The sequence below is a fragment of the Plutella xylostella genome, chromosome 22 (genome assembly GCF_932276165.1).
Source record: "Plutella xylostella chromosome 22, ilPluXylo3.1, whole genome shotgun sequence".
Lineage (NCBI taxonomy): Eukaryota > Metazoa > Arthropoda > Insecta > Lepidoptera > Plutellidae > Plutella > Plutella xylostella.
Window position 1 is genome coordinate 7,866,373 of NC_064002.1, and position 23,548 is coordinate 7,889,920.

At 38.0% G+C, this 23,548-nt stretch overlaps 1 protein-coding gene across 3 annotated transcripts in view; it reads right to left on the reverse strand.

Moving 5' to 3' along the window:
- The window catches only part of LOC105391174, a 138,917-nt gene that overhangs the window by 48,303 nt on the left and 67,066 nt on the right, over positions 1 to 23,548 (reverse strand). For all 3 annotated transcript variants that reach the window (XM_048629229.1, XM_048629227.1, XM_048629228.1), the window contains exons 5-6: positions 10,947 to 11,169; positions 1,555 to 1,719 (exon numbers count right to left, since the gene is read on the reverse strand). In XM_048629229.1, coding sequence (XP_048485186.1) covers positions 1,555 to 1,719; positions 10,947 to 11,169 — 388 coding nt within the window. The remainder of the gene's footprint in view (positions 1 to 1,554; positions 1,720 to 10,946; positions 11,170 to 23,548) is intronic.

Genomic DNA, 23,548 nt, shown 5'->3' on the forward strand with positions numbered 1-23,548 from the left:
TTTTGAACAAGAAGACCGCGTAGTGCTAGTCCTAACAAGGTGGATCTACTGAATATTCAGACCAAGCATAGTTTAATTTCACTCGTAGGATAGAAGGCTTCTAGATGCGGCAAAGTTGGCAGAACTATATAAATGCCTTGGAATTTCAGGACGAGATTAAATAAATAAAGATATCGTGATTAATAATTAAATAATAACATGCCGATATATAATGGGTACTTATTTAATAATATTATAAATGGTGTCGTATAAATGATGTAGAGTCATTCAAAATAAAACGAAATAGTGAAGGAAAAAAAAACGAACATACAAATTTAGATCTAAGTACTAATATTTGGTAAAAAATACAACTTTTCATTTTTCAAACTTGGTAAACTTTACTACAGTTCTCCTGCTATGTGATGAAATAAAAGTTCGTGCCATTAAGTGTTTAACACAGAAATTCGTACATCGACGCAAAAAACGTCCAAATGACCGTTTCTTCTAACCAATCGGGCGGATTCACCGGATTAGGAATTCCCCGATTGACTCGCTCCAGTTCTAACTTGTGTTTGATGCTAGTTTGAGGCCCTACATTTAGTTTCAGGATTCAGCTGTGAGTTTCCAGATTTAAGTTATAGACGTAATAAAGTTGGAATGCAGACAATTCATGCAACTAACTTACTACGCTGAACAGAATTTCCTAATTGGCTGCACGAATTGCAAGTTATACCACCGTCGCGGTGCAATTTGAAATTATATTGCGATACCTACATTATTACAAAAGCTCAAGTCATGAAAAGGCTTTGTATAAACTTTATTTTCTATTCGAGATTTGTGGTAGCACGGTAAAGTAAACATTATCGTATACTGTGGTGGTATAAGCTGCGAGACAGTCGTGACGTGATAATAACAAAAAGGACACGACACGCATGAAAACATCGGCTATCTAGTCCATCTGTTAACCCAGCAAGGGTAGGAGGGTAGGACGAAAACATTTTTTTCTTTCTGATTGCTCAGCGTAGATTTTAAAAACGAGGCTGTCAACGTCAGGTCAAGACAAAAGACGGTCAAAGTTGACAAAGAGTTCCTTTGAGAGGATCAATGTCCGGGAACGGGTGGGCTTTAAAAGCTGTTGTCTAGCCTGCGAGAGCAAAATAGAGAATGACGTAGGATGCAGGCTATTTTTAACCGACTTCATACCTAGATTGAAAATAAATGCTCTTTTCGTACATCGAACTTTTAAATCAGCTGCGTATTCTTTTTAGGGCGTAGGATTAAAAAAAAACTTGATATTGTAAATGAGACATAATTCCTCTTGACTCTAGCGGTGGGCGGAGCGCCTAAGATATCCATGTTGCCCTCACCTGCAGTATAGTGGGCAGGGTGTGTTATATAAGATATCCATGTTGCCCTCACCTGCAGTATAGTGGGCAGGGTGTGTTATATAAGATATCCATGTTGCCCTCACCTGCAGTAAAGTGGGCAGGGTGTGTTATATAAGATATCCATGTTGCCCTCACCTGCAGTATAGTGGGCAGGGTGTGCTATATAAGATATCCATGTTGCCCTCACCTGCAGTATAGTGGGCAGGGTGTGCTTGTAGTACTGCTCGAGCATGGCGTTGGTGGCGGTGAGTTGCTGCACGTAGTTGTTGTGAGAGTCGTAGTACGCCGCCAGAGCCGTCGGGCTGGGGCTGTTGCTGTAGGTCAGGAACGCGGCGCGGTACTCGAGTCGGCTCTGGAATTAAACGGGCAATGTTATTAATTTAGTATAGTATTTAAATAAGAAAGGCTCAGTAATCGTATACTGCAGGACATCAGTTTTCTCCAAAGACAGCAGGGGGATTTTTCTGTAATGTTCACGCTTGGCCAATGTTCCAAACGGAACAGAGGCCAATATCATTTACCTACATAAAATCATATGGCACAAATATTCCGTGAGATAGGTATAACATAACCTACAGACTTAAGTATACAGTAAATACACTCATTGGCAATGAAAAAGTTCCACCGGCCAATGACGTTTCATATGTCACTGGAACTTTTTCATTGCTCGTGAGTGTAGATAGATACAACTAATGTAGCTACGTAGCAGACAGATTCCTATATGCGGGGATTCCCTCTGCTAATCATAGTTTCAATTTCAAAGCGGTGTCCGGGCCGCTGCAGTTGGAGGCTTAGCGTTTAATCGGTAGATAGACTCCAATACATCCTGGTGGCGGATACGGTGTCGGTGTCGCGCTCTCATTCGATAGGTAGTGGGATCAAATATTGGTATTAACAAACTATTTTAGTAATTATTAAGTTACTAGCTGTTCCCGCGAGCTTAAGGTTTTAGATATTTATTTATCATAAGAACTAATTTATAATTCCCTTAAAATGAGAAAAACGATTTAGCTTAACTTTAACATGCACTCTTAAAATCTAGTTAATGTAAATCTATATTTAAACAATACAACAAGCCAGATGACTCCACAAAATTACCTACCTATTATATTAAGTACCGCGAGCTTCGCTTCGCTTTTAAAAGTTTTCCCGTGGGAATGTCGCAATGAAAAGTAGCATATGTGTTCATCTAGGCTAGGGTGTCAGCTAACTCCATACCAAATTATTACATTACAATCGGTTCAGTCGTTTTGACGTGAAGAAGTAGCAATCTTCACTTAGCTTTAAGGTAGCCCGTGATAAAAAAAGCCTACCTATGTCCTAATTCAAGGGGAAATTAATATAAATTTCTTAAAAATCACTGCATCATAGTGAAAGAAGAATGATTATTTGCTAGACAAGCAAAAAAGTATGAGCGTTTGCTTTTGTTTCAAACCCCCACACGTTGACCAACCTTTTTATGACCTTCAGTTTGCATTTTTCACGTGTAAAATAAATTGGAGGCTAACTTCAAAGGCAGTGGCAGTCACTAACAGGCTTTTAACAATCGATACAGGTTTCGAGTAAAAAAAGGATTTACACACAGTACTCAAAGTAATTCTATTTGCAAGCTTTTCTGTGCTTTGTGTATAAAGCTCAATTAATTTAAGTGCTTCGCTTGAATCCCGTTTATGACAATAAAATTGCCACTTTCAATGCATAGCAAGTCTATAAATCCACCGCTGCACCGTTAGTACGTGGATACTAAGTGTAGGTATATTTTATAAATTACTGAATACTATTTTTAATACGAGGGTCGTAAGAGTTATCTAAGAACTGCAAATATTGCACTTTTAGTATAATAACTCGCATCAAATGTGAATTTTGTGTCTTGCTATAAACGGAGCGGTAAATTCGAAGATATTCTATCAATCGAAAGATTAGGCGAGAAACTCTTAAATTATGTTAATAGTTTTTTTTGTATAACATAACATATACATATATGTGGGGTTTGGAACTCAGAGGAAGTGTCTATGGTGAGGAATGACAGAGTGTGAGAAAAAGGAAGAAGAGTGAAAGACGAAAGACGTGTATTATTTGGATTAATTTTAATAAAAAAACTGAATAAAAGCCGATTAAATCTAAAAGCCAGTATTTTCAATACCACAATTGGGGGCTCGGCCGCGATTTAAACCTAAAAATATCAGATTGGCAAGATTTATTTGGCTAAAGACGAAATTCAAAATTCTAAATACGGTGTAGCGGCCATTTTTGGAGATTGGCCGTGGAAAAAGACGGGAAAACGACGGGTGCAATTTTTTAGGTCCCGCACACCCTTTCCTTCACACTAACCATTTTTTATAAGACGAGTAAAAATTGCACTACTACCACTACGACGACGACGACGACGACGCCACGACGGTGAAAAAAAAAAAAAAAAAAAAACTCCTCATGTACGACGACGGAGAACGTGGGGACTCAAGGAAAACGACGACGAGGACGACGAGGACGGGGGCGGCAGCAGCGGCAACGGCGCGGTGTTCAGCAAACATGATGAACTACGCGGAGGAGCTGGTGCCGAAATTCAGCGGGCAGGACAGGATGTATGTGGCTGGGGTTTGGAACTCAGAGGAAGTGTCTATGGTGAGGAATGACAGAGTGTGAGAAAAAGGAAGAAGAGTGAAAGACGAAAGACGTGTATTATTTGGATTAATTTTAATAAAAAAACTGAATAAAAGCCGATTAAATCTAAAAGCCAGTATTTTCAATACCACATATATATCTCTCTCTCTCTCTCTCTCTCTCTCTCTCAGCCTTCCGTAGTCCACTGTTGGACATAGGCCTCTCCTAACGATCGCCACCCCAAACGGTCACCCGCCATCTGCATCCAGCGGCTTCCCGCTACCTTCCGCAGATCATCAGACCAACGGGTTGGGGGGCGACCGACACGCCGTTTGCCGACACGGGGTCTCCACTCCAGAACCTTTCTACTCCAGCGGTCGTCGGCTCTGCGGGCTACGTGGCCTGCCCATTGCCATTTCAGCGTGCTAATCCTTTTGGCTATGTCGGTAACTTTAGTTCTCCTGCGGATTTCTTCATTACGAATCCTATCTCGCAGGGACACGCCTAACATAGCCCTTTCCATAGCACGCTGAGCAACTCTGAGCTTGTGGATAAGCCCTTTGGTGAAGCACCACGTCTCGGCTCCGTAAGTCATCACTGGCAACACGCACTGATTGAAAACTTTTGTTTTCAGACACTGAGGTATGTTTTCAGTGAAGATGTGTCGTAATTTCCCGAACGCTGCCCATCCGAGTTGGATTCTACGAGCTACCTCTTTATCGAAGTTGGATTTACCTAATCGGATCACTTGTCCTAGGTAGGGATACTGATCAACAACTTCGATGGTGACACCTCCTACAGTTACGGGCGATGATGAAACATGTTCGTTCGACATGACCTTTGTCTTGTCCATGTTCATTTTCAGCCCAACTTGTTTAGAGGCATCATTGAGGTCTGTGAGCATTTCGCCCAACTCCTCCAGCGTTTCCGCCATAATAACTATGTCATCAGCAAATCGTAGATGAGAGATATATTCGCCATTGACGTTAATGCCCAGTCTTTTCCACTCTACAAGCTTAAAAACATCTTCCAGTGCACAGGTGAACAGTTTCGGAGAAATAACATCTCCCTGTCTCACGCCCCTTTGCAACTGGATCGGTTTTGTGCTATGTTCGTGTAATCGAACTGACATTGTGGCAGCATTGTACATACATCTCAACACCTCGATATAGCGATAGTCTATATGGCACCGCTGAAGGGATTGAAGCATCGCCCAGAGCTCAATAGAATCAAAGGCTTTCTCATAGTCCACAAACGCTAGACATAAAGGTAGATTATACTCCTCGGTCTTCTGTATAACCTGCCGAAGCGTGTGTATGTGATCTATGGTACTATAGCCTTTTCGGAACCCGGCTTGTTCGGGTGGCTGGAAGTCGTCGAGTCTTTGCTCGAGACGATTCGTAATAACTCTCGAAAACAGCTTGTACACATGGCTCAGAAGTGCAATGGGTCTATAATTCTTCAATAGGGCTTTGTTGCCTTTCTTGAAGAACAAAGTCACTACACTTCTGCTCCATGCCTCCGGGCTTGTGCCTTCGAGTATGACGGAATTAAACAGCCTCCGAAGTGCTATTAAAATCGGTCTACCGCCGGCTTTCAGAAGTTCTGTCGTTATTCCATCATCTCCCGGAGCTTTGTTGTTTTTTAGCTGTTTGAGAGCTATACTAATCTCGTCTAGACTGACGTCCGGAATATCTTCGGTATAGTGTCGGGTGAGTGGCGCTCGGCTGTCGTGAGCACCGCTGGTAATAGGGTTTTGTGTTGTGGTGTATAACTGTCCGTAGAATCTCTCAATTTCTCCCAGAATTTCGGGCACTGATGAAACGGTGTTGCCAGTGTCGGTCTTCAGTTGGGTCAACAGAGTCTGCCGAACAGATCGATCTCTAGCAAAGACTTTGGAGCCCTTGTTTTGCTCTATTGCGTCTTGAATGCGCTTGCAATTGTAGCGTCTCATATCGCAACGTCTTGCTTTGGCGATCTGTCTGTTTAGACGTCTGTATTCGACCATATCAACTGAAGACTGCAACCTCATTTCTCTCCGTTCTCTTATGAGACTCAGAGTCCCATCTGAGAGTTTTTGAGGTCCTCGGTTGGTTCGGGACGAAAAATATTTCGATCCTACCTCTCGGACAGTTTCCACAAACCTATTGTTTAAATCGTCAACTGTAACGCAATTCTCTAAACATATCAGGCGGTCGCAAAGCTCAGACTGAAAGCTTTCGGGATCCTGGATTTGAGCAGGAGTAGGACGGAGCGTGGACTTCATTAGACGGGAGCGTTCTATTTTGCAGTTTATATTCAAAGTGCCTCTTACGAGTCGGTGATCGCTGCCGGTCTTAACCCTACTGATCACTGAGACATCATTGAATATGTGCTTCTTATCCGTCAATATGAAGTCGATCTCGTTTTTAGTCTTCCCATCGGGGCTAATCCACGTCCACTTCCTTTGTGGCTTCTTCTTGTAGAAGGAGTTCATCATATAGAGGCCCTCCTTCTCCAAGAAGTCAGCCAGCATTTGCCCACGACGGTTCCTGACTCTAAATCCATGTGACCCCACTTTTGTCTCGCCGCCTTCTTGTTTTCCGAGTTTCGCGTTAAAGTCTCCCATCACCACCGTGAAATGAGTAGTGAACTTACGCAGGGCAGACGATACGTCTTCATACGCAAGTTCGACCTCATCATCGGTGTGCTTAGATGTGGGTGCGTAAACCTGTATGACCTTCATTGAGTATCGTTTAGATATTCTCAGGATGAGGTACGCAACCCGTGTCGACACACTTCCGATTTCAACGATGTTGTTGACGAGGGACTTGTTGACGATGAACCCGACACCCCCTTGGGACAGTTGGTCGCCCTCCCGGTGGTACAGCAAGTTTCCGGACTGGAGAATTTCCGTATCCTCTCCCTCTCGTCGGACTTCGGATAACCCTATAATGTCCCATTTTAACTTGCTGATTTCCTCTTCCAGCTCCTCTATCTTCACGTCTTCCCTCAGTGTCCGTGCGTTATATGTTGCCAGGTGCAAGGGTCGGTTGGGCTGGTAGCCGACTCTCTGCCGGAGATTCTTCGCACCCCCTGCCCCGCCGTTACCGTGACCGCTACCGGAGTCCGGGATAGCGGGGCTGCCGGGGACTGGGGGCCGGGGCTTTGTTTTTTCCATCATTAGGAGGTGTATTTGCCATAATCACCGCGCTTGGCAGGCGTGTTGGTGATTCTCCTTTTTTACGGCGGGAGATCGCCGCCTCTGCTAGGAGAGGAGGTCGGGTCGATTTACCGCCGCCCGACATTCGGCGTTGTCACTCGTTAGCACCACCCAGGGGGCACGTGTAGGGTAACTAGGGTTTGTACCTACGGACGTGAGCGACAAGCCCTCCACATATATATATATATATATATATTTATATTCATTATAATTTCACATGCAGAATAAATACGAACTAAATTTATGCTCATGACTGTAATCCCTGAAGAGCTAGACAGAAGTAACTCGCAAGCTACCGTTATTAAGTATTAGAAATCTATTATTTAGTCTATCTATCTTTGGAATGTACCTAGTTGGTTTCATTACGATTGATGTACTATTCAGGATTTTCGTTTCTGACTAAGTTCTACCGGTCCTGTGCTGCTCACGTCGCGCCGCGTCGCTATTAATTTGAACAGTTGACTTTACCTAATGAGATTTTCCTAACAAAGGCAGATAGAAGTATGTACCTACTAACATTTACATAGGATCTTACGAGTCTGACTGGCTAGATTTTGGCGACTGAAAAAAAAAACTTTAATTCAAAAAGGTAAAGCTTTCGTTTTTCTTTTCTTTCACCTGATTCTCTATTTTATTGCATAAGTAATAGTGGCCAAAGCCGAGGGAAATAAGAGTTACCTTTTTGTTTTTAGTGATGTTGATACTGTAAACAGGCATACATGCCATAAAACCGATGACCGGTGGGTTTCCCCACGAGTTCTCGAGAGGACACCAGTCCAGTAGTGATTATAAGTTGACGATTTTTTTGTCTCGACTTAAAGTGCGCGTCTTAAGTCCCGTGCTAGTCCTTCTGGATTGAAAGTAATTACACCGCCCATCAGTCTTGAGTCCAGCATTACCTGTAGATGCGCTACAGTCAAACCTACACTTTAACATTTATGATATTACGCTGGAGTGTGGATTATTCAAAAGCCCCTCCATAATGTGGAACTGGCAGTGACATTCCGTCTGGGGAGCCGCGGGTCCCCGGTGCATTATGTATACGAGTTCTCCATGAATTTCCACTTGTGAATTATTAATCAGTTCGAGTGTTGCGGAATTGTTTTACAGAGCCGGTGTCGGAAAGTATGGAACAAGTGTTGTGATGTGGCAGGTTTTTGTTGGTTTGCGCGTCAAATTATATGTATTTCGGTGGAGAACGCACAAAAAAATAATATTTGCATTAAAACAAAAAGTACCTATAGGTACCTAGTGGTGGTTTGGGGTCGGATGGCCGTGTTAATTACAAGACAGAAAGAGCCCCCCCTTATCCGAACGGAGAGTAATTAGTAAAAATTGACGTTCATCAGAAAATTTTATATTTGTACGATGAATAAAAAAAATTGAGTTTGAGTTTGAGTTTGAGTTTGAGTTTGAATTAAGAGATATCATATTAACTTACAACAATGTAATTTCTAATAGTAAAATAGCAAAACAACAACAAAAACATTGTTAGTTTAGATAAGTATATGTTTTATTTGTTAAATGGCTATATAACAAAGACCCTAAACAAAAGCATTTAGGAATAACAACCCGTCTTGTCTGAAGGTGATGTTCCGAGAAACCAATTTACGCAAGTTCTAGTAGTAGGTCAGACAGGGTATATAATACAGGGTGAAATTTTATTAATGATGCAGTCACAGGTAGGTACCACCAGCCACAGTGACAATGCTATCTCAAGGGGTGAAGTTTCTTTGCTTAATTAATATGTTAAATAATAATTATCTGAACACAATGAAAAATGGCAAGCGCTCCTGTGGACGCCCTGTCCAAACATGGCGCCGAAGCGTCGAAAACGAGCTGCGAGCCGCTGGACTAAGCTGGAGCGAGGCCAAAAGTACAGCCGAACATAGGCGGAAGTGGCGGACGTTAGTGGAGACCCTTTGCACCTCTGGGGTGCCATAGGACTGCAACAACAATGAAAAACAACTTCTACTAGGTACTTACATGGTTTTTCTTATCTATCTCATATCGCCCAATTTAATCTGGTCTTACATAAATTTTTGTTCAATATTAAATTTGATGGTTCAGAATGTGCGGCAGTTTAATCTTGTTTATCGATCTTTCCGCATCAATTCTCAGAATAATCGTATTTCAAGTCATTCATTATGTATTTACCTTGGTTAATTAATTCCGTATTGGAGCTGAAAATTGATAAAGCATATTGAAATTGGCTTCATCTAAGTACCTACAAGATACTTAAATTACTATTTATTAATTTCACCTTTATTAAAACTGGGTTTTATCGAAAGAGTTTGAAAGGAAACTTTAGTACTTACTTATGAACAATTTATTCAAATCGCATGGTTATCATTATTACAATCCATTACGAATAAAACATATGTATAGCCGAATGGCAACGACTCTAAACCTTTTTTTTTTGGTACGGTTTAAGTAAAATACAGATTTTGTTACCTTACCTACCTAGTTTGAAAATGTTACACTATGTACTCAAGTGTCACCGACGAAATACACAAGATAGATCTCGTCGTCTCCAGAACTAACGAAACGGAATTGCCACAGATCTTGGTTCGTCTTTTGTTTTGATTTAGTTTTATTTACTTGAATTGTTGACGTATCAGGTGAGACGAGAAATTTAGAAGATAAGAGGTTATTTACATACTTACGTTTTTCATGTTCCTATTCATTAACCGACTAAGAACAAAGAAGGAGGTAGGTACCTATGAGTACTCAATTCCTCTGTTTGTATGTTTTCTTCAATGTACCTACCTATGTCCACAGGTATTGTCGCCAGTTATGGACTGATTTTAATAAAAAAAAAGATATTCCGTTTACGTCCTATTTTAAAACTAAATTCCACCACTTAAATTGATAAAGTAAACCTAATACGATTTTTTATAAGATAGAAGACAAAAAGCATTATTATTCTCAATTAGGTAGGTATTGAGAACGATGTGTAGCTAATATTTTCACATATTTGGATATATCCAGTAATGGAAAACTCGTGTAGAAAGATAAATCTTTACGCAAACACTTTTGTGAAACCCAGCGGAATAAGCAAACATAACACTTTTTTCTTTTTGTACGATTCGATATACTTAAAATAACATACTTCAGCTGCTCTTATATACGAAACGTTAAAAAAGTATGTATCCTACCATTTTAGATGACAATTTTAAATTAAACTTTATGTAGCAATAATTTTAAACGATGTGACTATCGGACGATGAAGCATGTACTCGTAGTACCTATTACATTGACTAAAGAACCGCACAGGTACGGTTTCATTCCTAGTCAGGGTAGATATTGCTCTAATAACAAATTATAGGAGATAAAAAATTTTTATAGGCAATAACTTAAAAGTAAGTAGGTATTTAAGTAAATAAATTTAACCGCTACAATCTCAATACCACCAAATCATACATTTCCACACAACACCAAAGGTAAACTGGAAGAAAATGCTATTAGCATTAACTTCGCCTATTTGCACGTGCACACATTGTTCAATAAATAATTTGATAATAACACATACCTTAGTAAGCTGATCATCAGCTTTATCCAGTATCATATACGCTTACGTATATATATACGCTTATTACATAGGTAATTATTATAAGTACGTAAATAAACCATCTATGTTTAACTTAACCGTTATATACTCACAGTACGCACATATACCCCATTAGCTCGAATCCCTCCCTATGGCCGAAAAGTAAATAAACTCTCTAAAACTTAACCATCACACACACAATAATAAAATCAATTAAAACACATACCTTAGTTAGCTGATCATCGGCTTTATCCAGTATCAGCTCGCACCCCTCCCTATGCGCGAACAGCTTCCTCGCCTGGACCTTCAGATGGAAGGTCCGGTCTATGAGCGGGGTGGCCACGGTGCGGTCCAGCGCCGTCGCCGCGTTGCTGTAGACCAGGACGTCGGCTTCTACCTCCTGGAGTAACGTCTCCCAGGTGTGGAAGAGAGATGATGGGCAGGACGCTCTGCGGGCAAAGGAGATATGTTTTGAGACTGGATGTACCACATGAGATTTAAAATATACCTACACTTACGAGAAATGGAAAAGTTTCTGTGACAATAGCACCAAATTACACCTAAACGGGTAACTTAAATCACGATTCATGCCGTCTGAAAAATTGAAGTAAGTAGGTACATTTAACAGCGCATCAGAATATTACCAACTAAAAAAGTAAATATTGTGTTGTTATTACTTAAATGTTATAATAAACTAGCTGTTCCCGCGCGCTTCGCTTCGCCTTAAAAAGTTTTCCCGCGGGAATTCCGGGACACAAAGTAGCCTATGTTCTTTCCCAGGGTCTAGACCGTATGTATACCAAATTTCATTCAAATCCGTTCAGTAGTTTTGGCGTGAAAGAGTAACAGACAGACAGACAGACAGACAGACAGACACAGTTACTTTCGCATTTATAATATTAGTTAGGAGTGAGGACATTTAATTTGGTGTCGACATTTTGTAAGTGGAGCTTATTCATTGCTCGTGAGTGTACAACCAGAGGTTTCCCTGCCAGAGGTGAGTTTCAATGCGATAACGATAACTTGTATAGTTATCTGAACCGGTAGCTGTTCAAACCTGCACTAGGGGTATCGGTTCAATATTTCTATGCAAAATCCTGAGCGCTTCGATATTGAGTGGCGTTTTTATCAATCGACTCCGCAGCCGATATCTGACAACGAGGGTCGAGTGGGAGATAGAGAGCGCTGAAACGAGGTCACACCGTTTGCCGTCGTTCGGCAGCATTAGCCATCACCACAGTATGGAAGAAACAGTAGGATATCTAAGAGGCCTGATGCTCATATTATCTAAAAAAAATGCAATCGGGTCACACCCCCTTATTCGTAGAAAAGTTAACTCATAACAAAATGTTCTTTGACAGAGTGGGACAAAACAGTTAAATAGCTAAAACGTCCTATAACTTTTCTACGAATAAAGGGATCAGTTTCACCATAATCTCCAAAAATTACAAATTACAATTTTTGGAGATTATGGTGACACTGCCACTCAATTGTATCAATTTTGTACATGAGATTAAGGGCTCTGTAGATCATGTTGCAAAAAGGGTATACTAAGCCGAAGTGACTCAGGGGTTCATTCTGATAAACTTTTGTTCTACGACTTTTACATAGAAACTATTGGTCTCAAAATTAAGCATTTCTTACTTTTTAGTGATTTTCGAAGTCGTTTATAATTAATAAATACCTATATAATATTATAATATATTAAAAATAAAAAATAGCTTTAGGCGGCACCGCAGTTCTTCATGTCTCCTGACACCTGGCGTGCTATGAGTAGGACATTGAAAAAAAAAATAGTTTATAAATACCTATATTAAAAGTTTTATGGATTATCCCTGTAATTCCTTTAAAGTTTTATAAAGTACCTATCCCTTAAACAATTTGTTCTTTGACAAAGTGACAAAATAGTTCAGTAGTAAAATAAATTTTTTTTTTAATTTAATAGCAGTGTTATACATTTATACCTCTCGGGGTCAGGATGTTAGACTATGACTATGCTTAGACTGAATCTACTATCGCTCTTTTGGAGCGTCCAGTTGGCCTACTGCTACATTTTTACTGTGACCGTAAGGAGAAAAAATAAAACACAATTTGCGATCCGGCGACGTGCAATCCTTCATGTTTGATAAATGTTCGCGTCTTCGGCGAGGACATGTGTCTCTCCTAATTTAGCTTAAGTGCAAGGTTATGTAATTTCACTACTCCCTGGAAAGGTTACCTGCGGAAGCTAAAAATAGGTTACGATTCAAGGATTAATGGCTTGTCGGCTTTTAACATGTTAAAAATCTGTTTCAGGTTGTTCTTAGGTAAGAGAGATTATGATAAATTTATGTAGTACGCATCATTTTACAGTAGTGCCTATTAAGTGCCTACTGTTTTACTTACATCATTTAGAATAAGCTTATTAATAATATAATGATGATGTTGATTTAGTTTTATTTAAATATTTATTTTGATAAGAAAGTTAGAAAAAAAAGTTTATTTTCGGAAAATAAAGTCAACCTGAAGCTGTAATTTGTTTCAGCCATTTAACAATGAACACATTGTTTCAAAAGCATTTCGGTGTTCGTGAAGCTTATTCTAGATGCAAAATAAAAGCGAGTAGGTACATCTGTGATTTAAAATAAAGTACCTAAGCTTTATTATTAAAATAAAGGACTTTTGAGATGTTCTTAAGAGGTCAAAGACAGAAGCAGACAGTCTGCTTCGTACTCGTACGAAAAATATTCATAAAATATCCACTTGCAGCTGGGATACCATATAGGTATATAGGTATTATCATTATCATGTCAAACCGGTGCAGTGTCAAACGTTCAAATCAATATCATGTCACTCCTTACAACCCGCGCAAAATTTCTAGACACCTGGCCCAAAAATCTACCCCTCTCCCCTTTCCCCGCGCGAGGCCCCGCTCTCGTCCTTTTGTAGCGTTAGCATAAGCGAGGAAGAGGAATATGAAAGTGACATGTCTGTTATCGAGAATTATCAGACGATTAACAATAAATATTTTTGGGTACTTACAATCTACATCAGGGATGCACAGACCGCGGCCCGCGGGTCGAATACTGGTGGCCCACCGCGCGCCGACAGCAAAAATAATACTCTCGTACATTCGAAAAATATTCAATTCTAAAAAAATATGTTCGAAAAGTACTCAATCACAGGCAATTCAAACAATTCCTTAAAGACATCGAAAGCGAATATTGAGATTCATTGTACCAATTATCATAGAATAACGAGTACTAGTACTACTTATTATTCTATGCTATTATATAGAAATAAGATCTGGACTGGAACGATTTCTTAATTTAATAAGTAGAAGAAATTTGAATTTTTCTGGTAGAAAAGCAAAGGGATGACCGAAAATTACTGAACTTTTACCGTCGCATTGATAAAAATACGTAACTACAAGGAGTTGCGTATAAACTCTAAAAATGTATCAGCTTATTTGATTGTGCCTCTATATGTGTTCAAACCTTTTCAATAACTACTAAATCGACAAAAAAAATCGAAACCGCCTTGCATACGAATATTTGGAAGTAGTTGTAGTATAACTTTATTGTAAGTACATAAAACGCTTAAAATAACATTTAATACTTATAATCTATAATACAAGAAAAGGGCGGCCTTATCGCTAAAAGCGATCTCTTCCAGGCAGTTTACGTGTAAATTTAAGCCAAATAAATAAAAAAAGATTGTAAGATACGCTTCAAAATAAATTACTCAATTCTTTTTAATTTTAACATTATTATCAATTCTTTATTGTCTACTTTACTTTCTTTATTGTAATTAATTCTTTATTGTGTACTTTATTAACTACCAATACTTCTTGCGGCCCGCCATCAGTTCCTAATTTGTCCGAGTGGCCCCTAGTCTTGATAAGTCTGTGCATCCCTGATCTACATCATCACCTAAAACAATTTTTGTACGCTAACTTCTAGCACCTATTATAGAAGGTACATTTATTTAGCGACAATATACTTTATCTGGTTTGATATAAATTGAAATGATGTTGATATAAATTTAGGGGCTAGGCTGGCTGAGCTGAAATCAAGGGGATATGTACAAAGGTTCCACTCGAGAGAGCCACGTACAGGAACTTCACCCCCTACGAGAATAGAATAGAATAGATATAAATTTAGTTATAAATATAGATTTTTTTTCTACAAATATCGACCTTACCGCATTCACTAAAGATTATGTCACCTAGACAGTGAAACAGTGCTTATCAAAAATATAAGCGCTGTTTTTCCGGGCCGTTTTTCGTGCGTTGTTGGTGTATCTTGGATAAATATGATCGAAGGATAACCAGAATAATTTCAAATATCGGGGCGCTACATGTATATTATGTTTACGTTCTCACAACAATTTTCTTTATAAAATTAGTTCCATTAAAACTGCGCAGTATTGCGAGGTTTATTATTTTTCTAGCCGAGCTTAATTATAAAAATACTGATAGCAAAGAGGAATAAAATAAATATTTTTGGTAATATCGATATTACTTTTTTTGCACTCAGTACTAAAGACAAATGTCATTTAACTCAGGTGTCTAGTTATCTCGCCCGCCTTGTAGTTTTCTTGTCAAATTGATATTATTATTGATTTAAAGTATTGTAGAAAAGCAAAAAAATATATATATTATTTTAGAATGGAAAAGGTAAGGAATGTGGTAAGGAAGGGCCGTCGGATTTAATTTTGGAAAATTCGGCACCTAAGTTATTTGACCTCAGATTAAACCTATCCATCTCGCTCGTATGTGTGTGTAAATATGTCAATATCGGCAGGGATCCTCGGCAAATTATGTCAAGGGTCCTTTTAATGATGCCTGCCGCGATCGTGATGAAGTGTCCCGTATAATATTTTAATATTTTAGCACTTAATTTTGTTCTTGTTTGGTTTTCTCCTTTCCTACACAATTGGTATTATATTACAGGTCTATCCTATAAACTATAATGATGTTCAATTCGTTGCTTGATCTTATAGACTAACTAGTAAATTAGGTTTTACTAAATTCCTGCTGTGCTACCACAAAAAACTTAAAACACTGTTTAGCAAGTGTTTAAAACGAAATTTGACAGATTTTGTAGGCGTTTGACAGCGCTAAACACTAGTTAAATACTGTCTAAATTTTTGTGTTAAGAACCCTGAAGTTTAATGTTGAGATTGCCAAGTCAATCTGTTTAAAACATTCACGGCCTTACCACAAAAACTTAGACAGTATCTAACAGATGTTTACCGCTGTCAAACACCTACAAAATCTGTCATATTTCGTTTTAAACACTAGTTAAACAGTGTTTAAAGTTTTTTGTGGTAGCACAGTCATATTTTATATTGACATGGTCACTATAAGATGTTTTCATGTTAGGTTAATTACGTATACTTATAACTTAAGAAAGAAGGACGCAGGTAGGGACTGAACAAATTAACCGACTTTTTACTGTTACTGTTGAAGAACAGAGTTGCGACTTTGCTTTTGATGGCTAATGTTTTCTTTACGACACAAAATAAATTATTTTTTACATTGTTACACTTTTTAAATAAAATCCCTATTTTCTTTTGAAAGAAATAGGTGGGCAGATGAAAACTTTTATACTTTCAGGGGTCCGTACCTACTTAGATCACACAAAAAGGGTCCTTATTTTAAATACGACACAGAGGCGACTTATTATCAAGGAATAGTTACTGAAAAAAGTTTTGTTCAAAGAAATTCGTGTGTTTTTATTTTTATGTAGCCTGGTTGGTGTCCCACTGCTGGGCAAAGGCCTCCTTATAAATTGACCACCGGTCCCGATTCTGTGCCTCCTTCGGCCATAGAGGTATGTGTATTAATTAAAAATATATATTCTAACGTCAACTACGTACCTACCTATTTTCAATCAATTACCTACTTAAATATTTTTGTTAAAATATAAATATAATGTTACGGAGCCCCTTGAACGCGAGCAAGAGTTGTACTTGGCCAGTTTTTAAAGGATCTCAACGCAGGTTCGTTTATCTTGCGAACGTGTCCATCACGTCGACGGAAATCCACATTTTTCCCGTTTTAGTGGACAAAAGAAAGGCTTGGATCCTTAGTCTGCCCTTGATTGGATCTGCAGACTTGTTCAATGGCTAAATGCAGAGAGAATTTGCCCCAATCTAACAATGTTTAACTCACTTTGAAAAAAATATGAGTTTCTCAATTCGTCTGCTATCATTTTCAACGGACTCATAGAAACGATTGTATTCATCTATAGGTAAAGGGTGTTGCCAAAAGGGTACGCTAACCCGAAAATAAAATCAGAATTTCAATTCGCGAATAAAAAAGTCATTACGTAACCAACAAAATTTGACTTGATTTTCGGGCTTAGACATGCCTTACATGAAGGTTTCGGCTTAGTATACCCTTTTTGCAACAGCCTGTATAATAAAGCTTATCGTAAGTACTGATGCATATAATTAAAGATATTCTAATCATATAATGAAATAAACTATGTATATGTAAACGGTATGATGTAATGATAGGTTCTTAATCCATTAGTTACTAAACAAAATTGAACAGCCGTTTGATTCCAATCCAATCGTTTGAACAGCTCAAAATAGTAGGGTATGATATCCATTAAATTTCAATTACGAGTATAACATTATAGAAACCTATACCTTTGGCTTAAGAGGTAACTGTTTTGGACGTCCTTGTTATCAAACTAAACACAATGTTATATTACCGGCTGCCTATTTCAATCGATCACGTCTAGTTTTGACAAGTTGTAATTACAAAGTGGAAGCCTAGAGCGACGCATATCAAACCATGTTCTCTATTGAATACTGTTGTATATTATAGTTTTCGTAGCGGCCAGATCACAGTGAGGTTAAAGCATTTAAATAATTTTAATTTATTACCAATATTAAAGAAAAAAAATTTTGTACGTACTTAATTCACAATAGAGATCCTCTTATAGAAATGGAGCTATAGGGAGTACATTATCACTTATGCACTTTGTAGGATTAAGCCACTACAACTTCGCACACTATGCTGCTGCCTTACTACCATCGACACATTTTGATTGTTGATTGCTCATGTTCGGTGGTAGTACGGTAGCTGTATCAGCTAAATTAGTCCTTTGTGGCAAATTTTATTTGTAACTTTAGCTGAGTGCCCAGACTGACCAAAATCATCTGAAGGTGATTATTGAAGAAGGAAGTCTCCATCACTCTTTTAACTATGATGAGTAGAAATGAAAATTTAATGGAAATCTGAAGATCGTGATGAAAGAGTGATAGGAAATTGTATTAACCATGCTCATTGAGTAAGAATAAGGGTCTTCCGAGTTCGCGGCAGCATTTTCCTACCAGTATCAGATACAAACACACCATATTTCCAATAGTTTATTGAACTCGTTGCGTGGTAACTGAATTATTTAGAGATGTACGAGCCATCGGTAAACGGAAATAACTTGTGAGTTGGTGGTAGATAATAAGGTTCAATTGTTTGTTGGTTTAACATTTTCAAATACAACGTTTGTTATTCTTTCAGGGCATTTTATAGTACTTATCTATATTCAATTTGAACCAATCCATATGCAATCAATCCATACTAAAATGCAGTGCTTTAATTTTGGAGGCAAAAACTTATGCATCCTTACTTGAGAACTTATGCATTTGATATAAATTAAAAATTTCGGAAGCGAATGGTGTGGTTACATCCTAACGATGTTACCTTCAAAGGTCGGCCTTAGAGGACCTACTCAGAGAGGAAATTAGCTTGCAAATTGCCTCGTCAGCTACCAACCCGATAAATTTAATGTCTTGAGGCGTTGTTTTGATAATTCAGGCAATGCGGTCATTTCGTAATGTTACGTTTGACGAAAAACACATGTTTAGTCTTGGGATGCGGAAAAAATAATAACATCTTTGTGAGGATTATGATCAAGCTCAACAATTACTTGATAGAGAGCTCGGCTAGTCATAAAAATTATTACTTGCATTAAAAACGCGAACAAAAAACAGCAAATAATTATGTATTCAACACAAAAATATTTCGCACAGAGTTCACTAGCAATTTCACAATTAAAACAATTAAGCTCCCGTAAGCTAGCGTTGAAGGTTTAACAATTAAAATAATTAATTCTGGTCGAAAAGTACCCCGAAAAGTCCACACTCGGCACTGGCACGTTGTTTTGCGTACGTGATGTAAATATTCCCGAAAATTCTAAATACATTAGTCATTCTCGTGCTTATTAATTGCAGGATTTTAACCTGCCTTATGTCTAACTGAATCACTGAACATTACATTATCTTCAATAAAAATACTATTTAAAAAAAAAAAAAACTTGTAGGCATACATTATAAATACTTTTCGAGGTCCTATACAAAGTATCAGTCGTACAAAATTCAGGACACCCGATGGCGTCGTAATGGAGTTTCACCGCACTATGACGTCATCACGAGCGCCTAAAATCGCATCTACTGCGGTGTGGTCCCGCCGCCACGGCTAAGAGCTTTCCCCTGATCTGTCCTCACTTATTATAGTTCGAAATTTTAGATTCTTGGCATGTCTATGGATTAGAAGGTCTATGCGCTAACTTTTAGTACAGGTTCCCTATCGCGAACTTGTTTTGACAACGATTTCTGCATTAAAATAACATTGAACCAGAATTGCACAGTCGACATTTCACCGTTGGCTTAGCACGGGGCGGTGCAAGACTAAAGAGGTTTTAATAATTATGACCAGTTTTAATAACTTTATCTAGGTACCCGTAAGTTATGAATTCTTCGATTTCATTGATTTTCAATTAGTCATACTGAACAATTATCGTTCCGTGGAGTTAGTAAAACTGGCCATTAGTCTTTACTTATTGAACATACGAGGACGTAGGGATATAAGATTACTTACTCAGGAGCGGAGATCGAAAACCACTATAGCTCATTCAGACCTATTTATAAAGCTCTATTCAGACCACGGCTTTTAAAATACATTTTCAGGCTCTTGCGTCTTTTCAAAACTCTGGTCGATGGTCCATTGGCGCTGAGCCTAAAGCAGCACGATTTTGGTCGCATGTAAATGTAAAACCTAATATAGGTAGTGTATTTTTGTCAGCTTATTATCACGCATTCACACCACCTCGATATTGATAGCAAGGGGACATACAGCTAATTTGCTTAAGTCTGGACCGGACTTAAGTCCTTATGAGCCGTTAGGAAACCTAAAATCTCAATGAAAGATAATTTAGAAAGCAATCAACGAAGTGAGCTTGTAAGGTATTGAAGAAACTTTTGTGTATCGAATGAGAGATCAAAAAAGGAATGGTTGAATGAAAATGATTTGTATCGACAAAAATTACCAAAGAAATTTTGTAAAGACCATTTCGTTTTAATGTGATTGATATCATGTTCCCTGTGGGCATGGATAAGTATTTTTGAATTGACGTTACTATAGAAATGGCCTGTAATTTACAGTTAATATCGGTAATGAAATTTTGTTTTGGTTGACATTTTGTTGGTTAAAAATTTAATATAAAGAGCTAAATATAGGTTGTGGTTGTTATTTCAATTTGAATTGAAAGCAGACACTGAAATTACTAGAATTACTGTTTTCTAACCAGTGGCGTTAAGTAATAATATTAACAAGTTACGAACTTCACACTTTCACATACGTTAAATACTTAACAACTAAAAGTATTTAGCTAAATAGTACAGAACTATATTTTAAAAAAGATACATGTAGGTAGTTTCTATGTCCACCAAAAAAAGAGAATGTAAGCTTTCAATATATCCAACAATAGACGATTTTAATTGGATGAATCTATGGCGTATCTATCTCATGTATGAACTATACCTACCGTACAGGTGTATTAAGGTACCAACACACTACAACACGTTTTTACTATCTGTGGAGCGGTATAGGATGGCTCGTCAACAAGTAGAACAATACTATCCAATCAAGCAATTTTGTTCCCAGTTGACAGACGTCACAACCACAGATACCTAATACAATACTCACACTCCGCACCATCATACCGCGCAAATTATTAGTCAGAGTAGTGAGAAAAGACCTTTATATATATCATGATTTATATATATATATTTGTATATATCAAGGATTACAGTTTCCTCCTTCATACATGATGCACGCCCGGCCGGCGGTGCGTGGGAAGACGCAGTGGGTTCATTATTGAGCACCTATAGGAAAGAGATTAGTTTCTCGCAACATGCTATACCTCTACACGAGTATACAAGATGTTGCAAAAGAGGTATAGTAGGTTAGGTTATACTGAAAGACTTTTTTTGTTCAAATTGATCCCCTGAGTAAGCGTCTAACGGCTTACTTATTGCCTGTTTCAGCTTACGGCTTATTTATAAGCACCCTTTTTTAACACCCTGTGTAATGTGTGTAAGTACACAGAATGAGAAAACTAATATTACATTTTCAACACTCCCAAGTTCCTGACATAAACTAGCACATACTTTTAACGTCGATCCTTGTCGGTCTTTTAAAAACCACCTTAACCACCGCACCTTTAAACATTACATTACATTAACAAATTACAAACCTAAAACTTTTCCCTCCATTCTTTGACCTACTTTATAGAGCAGCGGTTAATTTCATAGGCCCTCCGCGCAAGGGTGTTAAAATGCCCACAGCCGAGGTATTATGGAACGTGCAGGGTTAAAATTTATCAGTGATCGAGGAACAAGCAGTTGAATATACGGGAAAAGATTATCTGCTTAGAATACCTATTAAAATATTCGCAAACGACTATTCGTGTTTACTAACATAAAAGGCCGATATAGTTTTTTCAACCCTTGTGCGCGAAAGCAGCATATATCCTAAACAAATACTCGAAAGATAAAAAAATAAGTAATAAAATAGTTGAGGGATCTTCGGGGTAAGTATGTAATATGTATGATTTCTATTGCTATTTTTAACCGGCTTCAAAAAAAGGAGGAGGTTCTCAATTCTTCGGGTTTTTTTTCTATAATGTTGTGTTCAGACAAATTGTCGAGTTTACCGATAAAATTACACCCTGTATAATATTATGCAGTCATCAAGACACGTGAAGTAAGGAGGCTTCGCATCACTTATGCAGATGGCAGCTAATTAGCCCGGCTTTGCTGTGTCGGAGATGTGCGGATACACAGGGTGCTCGGCATTAAATAATAAACTGTTTAAGTAAGACACAGGTATAAAATTGTAAGAAAATTATAACTAACCCTCTTTTCCCGAGGCTGACAAAAGTGAAACAATTAAACATTAATTATATTATTTAACAATGATTATTTACTAAATAAAAAATCACTATGCAGCAATATTTTAACAAAACTTATACAAGAATTTCATATTTTTATAGTGAAATGGCCAACATCTTCTCTTTGCCAACTCTTTGTGATGTTATGAAGTACTCGATTTGGCACAAAAAAAAGTGCTTCAGATTTTTGGCTACACTATTAAAACAATTGACATCCAAATAAGTGCCAGACAAAAGTAGGTACTGATATTACTCTACACTACTTTAAAATCTTTGTTTCTTCTTTGTTGTATAAATCTATTTTTATTGCTACTTCTGGGCGTGTCGGTGACAAAAACTGGAGCTGGACTAGATAAGAGTTTGTCGTGGTGGTAAAACAACTAGCCAGATTATTATATTAATGAGATTGTAGAGATTGAAGACTAGCTAACTGCTGTCTACGTCTGCTGTGTATCCAATAAATAAGGTGAAACACACCGCTTCTTTCAGCTTTTATTTTACACTTTTTACTTCAGAGCGAAAGAATAATTCATTGTTAAAATATTCAACTGTAGCTTCGTGGCAGAATTTAAGGGACGTTCGTTGGTTCACCTTTTTTTGTGAAGACACGCAAGTTTGTTTCACCAAAACAATATTTGAGTTCTTTGGCCTCTGCTACTACTATTTTCTATGGACATTATGTAGGTATACTCGTATCTGTCGCTTAACTTAGGTATGAACAGTTTATTTATTTTTAACTTTTAGATAACTTTTAAAAATATAATATGTTATTTCTATAGCTATACTTATGAGGAGTTTATTATTTTTCACTTTTAGATAACTTTAACTAACATTTGTGGACAAGTAAATGGTTCAGTTAGGGATACCGCTATTGCCCTGGAGGGGTTTTAAAATAGAATTTCTTAGTTCTTGGAGCTGCATTGTGTGTCGCAGAAGCGGATGCCCAGGGCGGTAGTAGTTCTATTAAATAGCATTAAAAATACATTTGAGCAATTTATTTCTTGAAGCTGCTGTTTTTGTAGGCATCTTCTATATTTTAAATACAAAAAAAATGATAAAGTAATAAGTACTGCCCTCTTTTTCCGTATATAATAATACATACCCTAACACCTACATAAGGTTTTATGAAAATAGGCTGGTAATTGATTTTGGCAATAGGCCCGCCATAGCCCATGGATTATAAATTTTATGTAAAGAAGGATCTACGGGGACCATAGGTACTGAAGGTACGAATGTATCATTAATAAAACAGGCATTGTGACTTGGTCTCTCGAGAGCATACATTTCTCAAGGAAGGTAGAAAACAGCTTAGTTTACAATGCTGCCCCGTCCCCTTGGAATACCCATTTCAAAGATAGTTTTAGGAAGTTCTAATTGCTTAACAGAAAACAATGGAATTATGGGTTATGAAACGCTGTAATATTCATTTATTTCAGTCAAACGGATAACTGGAAGATGTTTGATTTGTTAGCAGATAGGTAATATAGGTAACCTACCCAGTTCCATCTTTATTAATCTTCAACATACAAAGCGTGGCAAGAGTGGTATACAAAATGCCGTCAGGTGAGTCAGGGGCTGACTCTAAACAATGTAGAAACACTAA